Consider the following 13,390-nt stretch of genomic DNA (forward strand, 5'->3'; position numbering starts at 1 on the left):
ATTTTGTAAAAACAAGCAACAACCACCAACTTAATCCAATATCGCTCCCTGTAAAATAGCGCTCCAAGCTACCTTAAAAAACGGCGCTTTCTATGTGCGAAATAATGCTTTCCATAAAAATTTTTCGCAAGAATGAACATAGTACCGGCCTTAAAGCGCATAATGCGCTTTACAGACTATCAGTTATTCCGGACGGAAGGCGGTGTTTGTAAAGAATCTTACAGTGTGTCGGATCGATACGACTTGTCGGCGATGACTAAATAATCGGTAAATGTGTTATCGATCCGATGAACATGCAGCAGTATCGATTATGCCTTTGGACTTAACTTAAGCGGACCTTAGACGGTCGGATAAACACTACGACAGAGGTTCGCCTATTTGTTGTGTGTTCGTTCAAGTTTTACCCTCACACTGCACGAACAATTATGATAACAACATGAAGAAATAAGAAGAAGCATAAACACAAACAATGAAGATGGACGAAAAGTTAGGTTTAAAGCCATTTTTTCAGTAAAAATGGAAGAAACAATAAAAATTCCAAGCTGAATTAGCGATCCCTCATTAATTTCGTTGCAGAAATGCTTGTTTTAATTATGAAAATAAATTTGTTTTTGCTAATGTTTGGCGAACATCCCCTTACACGTGAAGATTTGTGCCTCCCAACCGGAAAAAATCAAAGTTGTTTTGATTTTATGCCAACACGTCCCCGCAACACGCGAACATGGCCTTATACTAGCGGATTTGTCGCTGCAACGTGTTGTGTCGCAGGGTTTATCCGACCGTATAAGGTGCCCTTAAGATTCTTTACAAACACCGACATTCCGTCCGGAATAACTGATAGTGTAAAGCGCATTACAGATTAATAATCGATTTCGACTTTTTTCGATTTTCATGCCAAAATTCGAATAATCGATTTTCGATTTATAGATCCCTAAAAGTGATCTCCCAGAGAGTTCAAAGGAATAAAGAAAAAAGAAGCGACAATAAGAAGTAGGCATTTATCTGATTTTTTAATATGCGTGAAACTTAAGAATCTTTATGTAAATAACGTAGGCAATGACAATGTTTTGTGTGTAAAAAGAGATGAAATAATTTAATAAATTTGGTCTCGATATAAAAATATACCAACAACGAGTACAGAGTCTGAGCGCACCGAACTCAATTATTTGTTGCTAATAATTATTTACATTGTCGTGTGTGTTGAAAAAAACGATGAGATGAAAATTATGAAAAGTTTTTGTTATTAGCTTTATCTCAATAACATATTTTTCAAATATGAGTGATGTGCAGCAAAGATTGTCTACTGGAGATTCTTTTGATAGATCTGTTAATTTCGAAAACACATCACTTGACAATATCTCGATTAAATCGGAATCATCCGCTGGTCAATTGGAACGCCAAGAATTTATAAAACTGCACCAAACTACTCAGTCGTTGATAATGGCATCTGGCATGCTGGTGGGCGCAATGAACAATGTGGGAGGAGGAAGCAACAGCGTCGTCGGTCATCGAAACGATATTGAAAAAGAGACTATCGATATACAGGGTCATTACAGCAGTTCAAACCTATTTGGGTCAAATGACTCGATGAATTCACAGTTCTCCAATTGCACAAATACAACCCCGATACCAGGTTCTTCCTTTAACACAAATGATGGGCCAAATATGCCAAACATGAATGCGGCGGCACATATAAATATCCATGAAATTCTAATGGAGAACCACGTATTGAGGGAACAACTTAATGAAGTTACAGCTGATCGCGACCGATTGCTTTGCGAAGTGTCAAACTTGCGTTTGGAACTGGACATGGTCGAGTTGAAACGTCTGCCTGATGAAAGGTAATAATTATTCTATATGTAATTTTGTATGTCATATTGACAAGTTTAGGCAAAACGCTTTATTTATCTATCTATACAAAATTCAAAGTATGTTTGTTTTTTTTGTATGTTCCGGGTAAGCTCGGAAACGGCTGAACCGATTTACTTAAAATTTTCGGAGAATCTAATGTAGAGGGTTGCCCACATTTATATACAGAACTTAAAGCTTCAATTAATGTTTTATTTTATAACAATGAATTAAAAATCAGGCATCAAAATAACTAGACAATGCATTTATAATAAACCATCTAAAAGTAGTTCCACACATTTTCCCAGTTTGGGAGTTGTTCTAAAGGCACAATATTAAAAGCACTTTCAAAAATGTCCTCACAAAGAAGATTTTAACTATATAAGAAGTTTTTTTTTATTCATTATACCCTGCGCCACACTGTGGAACAGGGTATTATAAGTTAGTGCATTTGTTTGCAACGCCCAGAAGGAGACGAGATAGACACATGGTGTCTTTGGCAAAAATGCTCAGGGTGGGCTCCTGAGTCGATATAGCCATTTCCGTCTGTCCGTGAACACATTTTTGTAATCAAAGTCTAGGTCGCAGTTTTAGTCCAATCGACCTCAAAATTGGCACAAGTATGTGTTTTGGCTCAGAATAGAAACCTATTGATTTTGAAAGAAATCGGTTCAGATTTAGATATAGCTCCCATATATATATATATTTCGCCCGATATGGACTTATATGGTCCCAGAAGCCAGAGTTTTACCCTAATTTGTTTAAAATTAGTACTATAGTCAAGTGTGCCAAATTTTATTGAAATCGGTTCAGATTTAAATGTAGCTCCCATATATATCTTTCGCCCGATATGGACTAATACGGTCCCAGGAGCCAGAGTTTTACCCCAATTTGGTTGAAATTTTGCACTAGGAGTACAAATAGTAGTGTAGTCAAGTGTGCCAAATTTTATTGAAATCGGTTCAGATTTAGATGTAGCTCCCATATATATCGTTCGACCGATTTACACTCATATGACCACAGTGGCCAATCTTTTACTCCGATTTAATTGAAATTTTGCACAGGGAGTAGAATTAGCATTGTAGCTATGCGTGCCAAATTTGGTTGAAATCGGTTCAGATTTAGATATAGCTGCCATATATATTTTTCACCGATCTGGTCATAATTGGCGTGTATATCAACCGATCTTCCTCAAATTCCGTACACCCGAATAGTTTATGAGTCTCGAAAAACTTGCAAAATATCAGCCAAATCGGTTCAGATATAGATATAGCTCCCATATATAGCTTTTGCCCGATTTACACTCATTTGCCCACAGAGGCCAATTTTTTACTCCGATTTAGTTGCAATTTTGCATAGGGAGTAGAATTAGCAATGTAACTATGCGTGCCAAATTTGGTTAAAATCGGTTCAGATTTGGATATATCTCCCATATATAGCTTTCGCCCGATATGACCACAGAGGCCAATTTTTAACTCCGATTTAGTTGAAATTTTGCACAGAGAGTAGAATTAGCATTGTAGCTTATGCGTGCCAAATTTGGTTGACATCGGTTCAGATTTAGATATAGCTCCCATATTTATGTTTTTCTGATTTCGACAAAAATGGTCAAAATACCAACATTTTCCTTGTAAAATCGCCACTGCTTAGTCGAAAAGTTGTAAAAATGACTATAATTTTCCTAAACTTCTAATACATTATATCAAGCGATAAATCATGAATAAACTTTTTCGAAGTTTCCTTAAAATTGCTTCAGATTTAAATGTTTCCCATATTTTTTTACTAAAATTGTGTTCCACCCTAGTGCATTAGACAACTTAAATTTTGAGTCTATAGATTTTGTAGAAATCTATCAAATTCTGTCCAAATCGAGTTATATTTAAATGTATGTATTTGGGACAAACCGTTATATATAGCCCCCAACACATTTGACGGATGTGATATGGTATCGAAAATTTAGATCGAAAATTTAGATTTAGTGGTGCAGTGTATAATATATTCGGCCCCGCCCGACTTTAGACTTTCCTTACTTGTTTTTTACTAAAATTGTGTTCCACCCTAGTGCATTAGCCAACTTAAATTTTTTAAAGTCTATAGATTTTGTAAAAGTCTATCAAATTCTGTCCAAATCGAGTGATATTTAAATGTATGTATTTGGGACAAACCTTTATATATAGCACCCAACACATTTGACGGATGTGATATGGTATCGAAAATTTAGATCTACAAAGTGGTGCAGGGTATAATATAGTCGGCCCTGCACGACTTTAGACTTTCCTTACTTGTTTTTTATTAACATTGTGTTCCACCCTAGTGCATTAGCCGACTTAAATTTTGAGTTTATAGATTTTGTAGAAGTCTATCAAATTCTGTCCAGATCGAGTGATATTTAAATGTATGTATTTATATATAGCCCCCAACACATTTGACGGATGTGATATGGTATTGAAAATTTAGATCTACAAAGTGGTGCAGGGTATATAGTCGGCTCCGCCCGACTTTAGACTTTCCTTACTTGTTTTTTTCATATTTTAGTGGGTAATTTTTCAAATAGTTAAAAAAAGTAAGAAATGATACAAATTATTCAAATTTTGTAGCAAAAATGCTAAATCCATTGTAGAAAAATCGATCATTTTCGAAATTATTCGAGGGAAAAAGTTTCAGACAAGTGTTAGAATACATTAAAAATCATAATATATAAAAATTATTTATTTGGGAAAATATCACAAAATTTTTTAATTCCCATTCAAAACACTGAATTCGTTTCACACCTTAAGAAGTGACGCAAATTCAGTGCAACGGCTGTTGAAAAGGTGGACATCCGTCCTATGACAAGTTCATATTACATTCATAGCTTCTTCGCTAACTTTGCACCACTTCCGGACCCAAAAAGAACATTTTCGCTACTTTTTTGGCGACGCATTATTAAGATATTCATTTATGAAAGAAAAGTTTTAATATCAACTACTATTGTTTTAATTAAATTGGCTAATAATCAGACTAAACACGATAATAAAGGAGCTTTAGTTATTAAACTAAACATAAATTTAGGGACTTAAATCATAAGTTCAACCACAGCTTTATTTCATAAATATCAGACTTCAAAAATTCACTTATAATAAAGAAACTAACTTACAATTTAGAAGACAATGTTAAGAAATAAAACTATATATTGCTGTCGGCAACTGCTACCACAACCCAAGTAATTCGATTGTGCATGAAAGTCTTTAGCGGAACTTTGTGTGGTTGTATTTACTATTATAATTTTATATAAAAACAATATCGTAAATAGGTTTTGAGATTTTGAGGAGCTAAAATTTTTATGGGGGGTCTAAGCCCCCTCCCAGAGGCCTTCCTACGCCTATGGTTGTCCGTAAATGGGAACGTAATACATAATTTTATGATATTTGCACAGGCTTCTGTCAGACTTTTTAAAGTAAAAAACTTTAATTGAAATGAAATTGACAGGCAACGCAGAGGGCGCTTCATGAAAGGCGTGTTCTCCGTGTCCAACATTTTAACAAATGTTAATACGTTCAACTTTTAAGTTGAGATACCTTGAGAAACCGCGCTTGAAACTCACAGGAAATGTAGAGGATTGTCCAACGATTTGAATACAGAACCTAATTAAAAAAACCAAAATTCGTGGAAAGGAAACACCCTCTACTCGATGTTTGTGAATATGGACTGTTTTACATCTACATATCAGCCGTATTACTGTATGTAAATGAAAATGCAAGTTGTCCGATTTGTTCGAAATGTAAGGGATACGTGTGTGGAACACACAAATTTTTTTCTGATTCAATCACGAAATTAATTGATCCAATTTATTTTTTAATTGAATTGTCTTCAATCACAGAAATTATAGTATGAATTAAAAAATTAATTGAAAGTCAATTAAAAAATTAATTGATACTATTAATTTTTGTTTCAATTAAAAAAAATTTTTTTGAAGCAATTTAAATTTTAATTGAATATTTTTTAAAACTCTACTAAAGTTTTAATTGGAAAAAATTTCGTGAAATTTTTTTCTACGGAGTGAAAAATCAGTACTTCAGTTTTTGTGTCAGACTTCCCCTCACCCTACTCTTTTAAATAGTTCAAATCTTTTGGAATTTGTTTTCAGCTCGAACGATATGGTTGACTAAGTTAACGCAAAATGTTACTACAAATATGCTTCAGAAGGCGTAGCGAAGCGGGCCAGGTTACGCTTGTGTTTAATATAAATGAAAATGAACATTTTAGTACACACATTGTGATATATTAGAAAACGTCAACTAAAAATATAAAATGTATTCGCGACCAAATAAATTGGGTCTCGAACAAAAAAATTCGTCCGGTATATTAAAATAGGTCTATGGAATGCATTAGTAGTCGTATATGAGGAATGATATACAGTGCTGTTCAAAACATTTGCAACAACATTCGCTGTTGAAAATAAACCGTAATTATAATGAAAATAAAAATATTAAAACCAAAATTTTAATGCAATGTTGTTGCTTATTTGGTCAATTTTAAAGATTTAAGGGTATAAGGGAACTAACGACAAAGACTTTTTGATAATTTATAAAACCATTCAAAAAGAATAGTTTTCACCTTTTCAAAACATTTGCAACTAATATTAAGTGCCACATATATTTTAAGTAATTAAGTAATTAAAGTTTTTGTAAATTTTAAGGATAAATGTTAATAGTTGATACTATAGCCATACCGTCTGATTACTTTTGCGCATGTTCTTGCTATTGGATTAAATGATCACTGATAGCCTATGAGTCAGGTTCAAATAGAGATCATAAGTCTTTTGCAATTTTTTTTTTTTTTTTATTTCATTTATTTCATAACATTCCGTTTCTGCTTTTTTTTCTTTACATTTATACTTATTTCTAAAGAGTTTAAGAAAAATAATTTCCTTTTCTTCTCAATTATGCTATGTAGTATTTCAACATTTGCGAGGTGTGTTTAATCACATTAATAAATAGTTAAAGGAAAAAGTATAACAAAACCTTTATAAATGTTTGACTAGATTAGGAGGCTTAGGGCTAATTTAAGTTGAGGCAATTTCATTAATATGTTTATATATAGATGCTTTATATCTTACATTAAAATTAGAGTAGATTTCTTCAAGTTTATCTGATACAAGTGGAAACCCTGAAAGGGAATGTAATCTTTGTGTAGAGAAATGCCATGGTAGGTTAAAAATCATTTTTAGCAGTTTGTTCTGGACTACTTGAAGTTTTTGGATGTGGCATCTGGCCGAAGATGCCCAGAGAGGAGCACAATAGTAATAGTATCGGCAAGACTATTGATTTAATTAACAGTTTCTTATTTTCTCTATTTAATTCCGAGTTTCTGGCAATAAATGGATACATTGTCCTTATAGTCTTGTTTATTTTATGAACTACAGCAGGGATGTGGTCACAAAAATTAAGTTTTTTATCGAGAACGACTCCTAGATATTTAACGTTGACTTCCCATGCTATATTGTGGTTTAAAAACCTTAATGGGGCTTGTGGCAGAAAACATGATTTCCGTTTTCGCGAGAAGTATATTGCTTGCGTTTTGTCAGGATTTACAGAGATGTTCCATTTGTTAAAGTACTGGTATAATTTATTCAGACCATCTTCCAGGTTTTTGGTAATAATAGAGGAGTACAAATTAGAGCTTAAAATGGCTGTGTCATCTGCAAACACAGATATCATACAATTATTTATGGTAGGTATATCGGCAGTAAATATATTGTAAAGCAATGGTGATAAACAGGAGCCTTGCGGGCAACCACTTGGGATAATATATTCCTCAGATTTTGTTTTGCCAAGGCAAACCCTAAAAGATCTGCCGTTTAAAAAACTTTGAGTTAGTTTGACAATATAAGTAGGAAACCCAAATTTCATCATTTTAAAGATTAGTCCGTTGTGCCAGACGCTGTCGAAGGCCGCTTTAATGTCAAGAAGTACCATACCGGTGGATAGAGAGTTATTGATATTTTGGTGGACAATCCAATAATAACCCACTATGAGGTAACATTTTAAGACATTTATTTGTGATGCCATCTGAGCCTGGTGCTTTTTTGCTCTTTAGATTTCTTATAATTTCCGATATCTTAGCTAAAGTGATGATTTCATACTCTGGTAGATTAAGATCACTTTCATTGAGTCGAGCCACAGTTGAGTTAACATTACTAACAGTTAAGTCGTCGCTAAGTTCGGAAGATGCGAGATGGTTAGATAGAAAACTGTTTGCAATAATTTCACATTTATCGCCCTGTTTGTAATAGATCAGTCCATTTTGCTTTACCGGCGGCATTGCTTTTGATTTTTTCTTCACAATCTTTGAAATTTTCCAGAAGATGGAAGAAGCTTTCTCCAAGGACGAGAGAACGTTGTTCCATTTCCTGTTTCGGAAGAGGGAAAGTTCATCTGTAATTCTATTGTTCATGTAGTTCATATGGGATCTATCGACTACATCGCGGTAGCGTTTCCATTTTCTTTTGAAAAAGTTTCTGAGCTTTATCAACTGGGTGATATTTTGGGTATTTCATTTTTAATTGGATGGGCGTGGATTTTCGGCACACTAGCTAATATCGAGTTAATAACAATATTGTTAAAATCATTTACCATTTCGTCGACTTGGGCTGTACTGAGTACTTCTTCATACGCTAGTTTAGCGTTTCTGTTTATGTATTGCTTAAAGAGCTTCCAATTTGCTTTATGAAAATTTAGAAATCCGTTTACTGGCAGGTGGTCAGATGATAGATTGTTTAGGACCTTAGCAGAAGTCATAAATTGAGGTAAATCAGTTAAGTAGAAGTCCAGCGTCGAAGGTTGTCTTTTCGGATCGGATGGTATATAAGTACTTTCAGCGGGGAACAGAATATCGAAGTGTTTTATTTGCAGTTTATCAAAGAGCAAATTTCCCCATGTGTTACCTCTTTGGCAACCCCAATAGGTATGGCTACAGTTTAAATCTCCTCCAATTAAAAAGTTTTTAGATGATGTCAACTTGTGGAGATCTAGTATAAAGTTTTGTTTGAAGGATGAGTCGTTGCGGCTGTTACCCCCAGGAATAAAAATAAATAAATGTCAAGAGTTTTACCTTCAAGTGGAATTTGAACACCGATGTTTTCAATATGTTTAGTGTTTTTGGGACCCAAGAATTTGTGTCGAATCTTTTTCCTAATGATAATTGAAACGCCACCACCTCGTCTATCCTGGCGATCGTATCGGTAACTGAAAAAGTTAGCATTTTTAATTGAGATGTTAGGATTTAGCCATGTTTCACAGAGAAGGCATATGTCAATTTCCATTAATTCTAAAAATGTGTATAATTTATCTATCTTGTTTCGAATGCCTCTAGCATTCCAAGAAATAATTTTTACTGGGTTTGTCAATTTGAGGGCCAGTCCAGTGATCACTTCAAATTGATCAAACTCTGTTTTACAATTTCTCAACTTGGAGATTAGTTCAAGTGTTAGGTTTTTTAATTCATCAATGGAAAACAAATTTTCAGATGTAGTACTATGACTGTTTACCCATGAAGTACTGAATTGAGGGACTTGATTTAGAGGATTTGGAAAATTTTGAGTGTAGTTTTGAGCTTGAGAAGGCTCAAAAGTCAGGTTTTTACGTACAACCCGTTTAGGTCTGGCACGATTTCTAATTTCCAAGTATTTGAACCTGCTAGGGCAGTCTTGGGATATTGCCTTGTGATCCCCACCACAATTAGCACATTTTTGAATACTATCATTGCAATCAACTGCCAAATGGTTTCCGACGCAATGGGCACAGAAAGAATTTACTTTACATCTACTGGATCCGTGGCCAAACATTTGACAGTTGTGGCATTGAGTTAGTTTATTACGGCCAGGTTTTTGATACTCCCATTTAACTTTGATATTTTCCAGTGCTGAGTAATTTTCCTTAAGTTCTTTTAGAGATATAGATTTTCTTTCGAAATATACCACATAAATAACTTGTTCTTCTCTGTTTTCAAGTTTGCGAACCCCAATTTTGACATCAGTACATTTTAGTCCTTTATTGATGAGCTTTTCTTTAATTAATTTGGGATCTTGTTTGTCTAATCCCAGGAGAATAGCCTTGAATGGTTTATCATGCTTTGTACCATACGTAAAAAATTCAAAAGAGAAATTTTTCTTTGCCTTTTCGCAAACCTGTAAATTGGTACAAAAAAAATCAAGCCAATTGACATTTTTCTAATAGAGTATTCTTTTATACTCATAGTTCTGCACATTTCTTCCAGCTGTTCAACTTTGCATTTTAAGAAAGTAATCGGTGGTACTTTTATCTTTTTCCCAACTTCAGCTTTATCGACAATTATCTCATCCTCATCTTCGTCATCGATAGTTTGAAGCGGGTGGTAATAGTTTTGGTTCTCTTTGAGAGAGCTTGATGGTTTGGTTTTCTTACTCATTTTTTCATGAGGAACATCATTCTCAGTCCGATAGCGTTTAATGGTGATTTTTTTTATTTATTATTTCTTTTTTTCTCTCAGCTATAAGTGTGAAGTAACTGTTTCAATAGATTTTGTTGTTGTTTTAACAAGTGTGCTTGACAACGAATTTTGCACAAATTTAATACCTATTTTTCGTTTTACAACTTTCCAAAGGTTTTATGACTTTTACATTAAGCGACTGAGCATGTCAGACAAGCACCCGCAACTTTTCATGGAAAATCCATTGTTTTACCACCTTATACGTGTGCTGGAGGTCATGATCGCGCTGAATAATCCATGCATACGGCAATTTCCGGAATGCTTATGGCAATATCACATGTGACAAAATGTTTTTGTAGACTTCTGACAGCATAATACCCAAGACTCCATAAATCGGGACAATAATTTGTCCAGAAAACACCTCCACCATGATTGACGGAACTTTTTGTACTTCTTGGATTAAGACTTTTCTTTCAAGCTTTCGTACTACATTTTTACCATCCGATCCATTCAAGTTAAACTTTGAGTCGCAGGAAAATATAACACATTTTACCTCAGTGCACAGTTTTGGTGCAACCTCTGTTTATAATTCGAGACGCAGTTGATTTGTGGACAATGTACTCTTCCGAAATTCAGCTTTGTGATACCTCAACCTCAAAATCATCGATATTTTACTTTTTAAAATGTTGATATTACTTATTGCCAGTCATTTTATCGAATTATTCCAAAAATAGAGCATAAAGGCCTATGGCGATCAGTTTATTACAAAATTAGGCAATGAACTTAACAATATTCCTTTAGTGCCATTTTTGCACGTTTAACCTATCCTCTTATAGGTCCTTATAACTATTTCAGGTAAAAATACCGAAAATAATTCTCTTAGAGAAGAAAATATTACAGGGTAGTTGCAAATGTTTTGAGCAGGCCGAATCAGTTCTTTGCCTTTCGGTAAATATCAATATTTTATAACAACCCATTCATTTACCCATTCAGAATTTGGAAATACCACTCCATAAACATTATTTTGTAAGTGGAAGCTAAACAATAAAATTATTATTATGGGAGATATACCGAGATTAAGTTCATGGTAAGGCTAGTTGCAAATGTTTTGAACAGCACTGTATATTATACAAAAGTATTATGATACTACGTTATAAACACCTTAGATTTTTAACGGCCATTTTCATGTAGCTCCGATAGCCTTTAACTGCCAGTTAAAAGAAGGTAATTTGCAAATATCTCCTCTTCCGTTAACTTTAACTGAATTATTTTCAACAGTTAAGTTCTAACTGGTATATGGAATACATAGCTCAGATGACAGATATGTCCATAGTACGGTTTAGAAGTTCGTTAGCTAACGAAGCACTAACGGAGCTTCATGAAAATTGTGGTAATACACATAAATAATAAATAAAATATTTTTAAATAATAAATAAATATATAAATATTTTTAATAATAAACAATAAATAATAAAATTAAATGCGTTGGAATTTTCTTCACATTTTATGTAGATTAGTAACCCAGCAAAAAAATTTGGAAGTTCTCCTTAAGGCTCAACTTTAAAAGAACTTCCAAAAATTCCCTCCCAAAGATGTTCTTTATTTTAACTGCGCAGGAAGTTCATTTGAGTAAATTTTTTTATAAACCGATTTTTTCATATTTTTAATGGGAAATTAATTTGTTTTTTCTTTCGAATATATTAAAAACATATTAAGTACTAATAAAATGGAACAAATTATTTAAATTTAGCCGAAACAACAACATACAACAACACTGGGTACGACTTGGCCAATAGGATGCGAATATTAAGGGGGGTAAGATGCTGCGTTTGATATAAAGTTCGTAACATACCAAACATTTTTCCTGTGGCAGCAGTTATTTGATCGTTCCATGTTAGGGCGTTTTTACTACTCTTTTCCTTCCATATGCATTTGATTTTCTCGCAGCACGCTTAGGAAGTCCATCATCCTTTCCATAAATCATTATATTTCACATTGACTCTACAAATATATAATGATAATGGGGGAAAACATTCGTAACGATGATATCCGCGCCGCGGATGACTAAGCTGACATCTCTTCTGAGTATGTGTCTCATCAACAGGAATTTCGCTGCTTTTTGAAATGGCAAATACCTGCGCTTAAAAATGCTGCATTCACCCCATCTTATATAACTCCCTGACTTCCAACTCTCCGCAGTAAGTACCACTGCCTTCATCCAATTTCGATCCATCCGTATAAATATCCGAGTAGCCATATAGTCTGTCCTTATATGTTGCCCAACTAAAGAAACAAACTTCAGCTGTTTTGCTGATATGTAGATCAAGCCAACAAACTCCCATTGAAACCTTCAGAGCTACAGTGGCCCTTGTTCTCATGGCACCAGTCATATAAATAAGTGCCGTCCTGTTTATTCTTTTGAATCATATATATGTATATGAATATGGTCTTATTTAGACGAACAGCTTTATTGCGAGTTTTGTCTGGAATCTAAGAGGTACATTCGTAATATGCTAGGGTCACATTGGGCAAATATTTGACTGAATTCGAAAAAGAATCCGTCGCCCCAGCCAAACCAGCAAACATTTTGAGCTCATAATGGATATATACTATCACGGTACGGTTATTTTCAAAGAACCGTATCCAGATATTTGGAAAATGGTTCTGGAAAAATGTTTGACACTCATTTTGGTCAAATATTTGCCTAGGGTGTCTATTCTTCTATTATTATTTACGATTTTCCATTGTTTTTATATGATATTAAACAAGTAAATACAACCGCACAAAATTCCGCTAAAGACTTTCATGCGCAATCGAATTACTTGGATTGTGGTAGCAGTTGCCAATGGCAATATATAGTTGCCTTTCTTAACATTGTCTTCTAAATTCTAAGTTTATTTCTTTATTATAACCCAGCAAAAAAAAGCGTTGCCAAAAACAAGTGAAAATGTTCTTTTTGGACCCGGAAGTGGTGTAAAATTGACGCAGAAGCGATGAATTTAACATTGGCATGACATAGGACGGATATCCACCATTTCAACAGCCGTCGCACTGAATTTGCATCACTTCTTAAGGTGTGATCAGTGTTTTTAAT

At 34.1% G+C, this 13,390-nt stretch overlaps 1 protein-coding gene across 1 annotated transcript in view; it reads left to right on the forward strand.

The window, feature by feature from the left end:
• The first annotated feature begins 956 nt into the window (after nucleotides 1-956).
• siz (Brefeldin-resistant Arf-GEF family protein schizo) overlaps nucleotides 957-13,390 on the forward strand; it is a 124,557-nt gene continuing 112,123 nt past the window's right edge. The window contains exon 1 of the mRNA XM_075305865.1: nucleotides 957-1,841. Within this exon, the coding sequence (XP_075161980.1) occupies nucleotides 1,276-1,841 (566 nt within the window). The 5' untranslated portion in view covers nucleotides 957-1,275. The remainder of the gene's footprint in view (nucleotides 1,842-13,390) is intronic.

This window comes from Haematobia irritans, chromosome 4, assembly GCF_050003625.1.
Source record: "Haematobia irritans isolate KBUSLIRL chromosome 4, ASM5000362v1, whole genome shotgun sequence".
In the NCBI taxonomy this organism is placed as follows: domain Eukaryota; kingdom Metazoa; phylum Arthropoda; class Insecta; order Diptera; family Muscidae; genus Haematobia; species Haematobia irritans.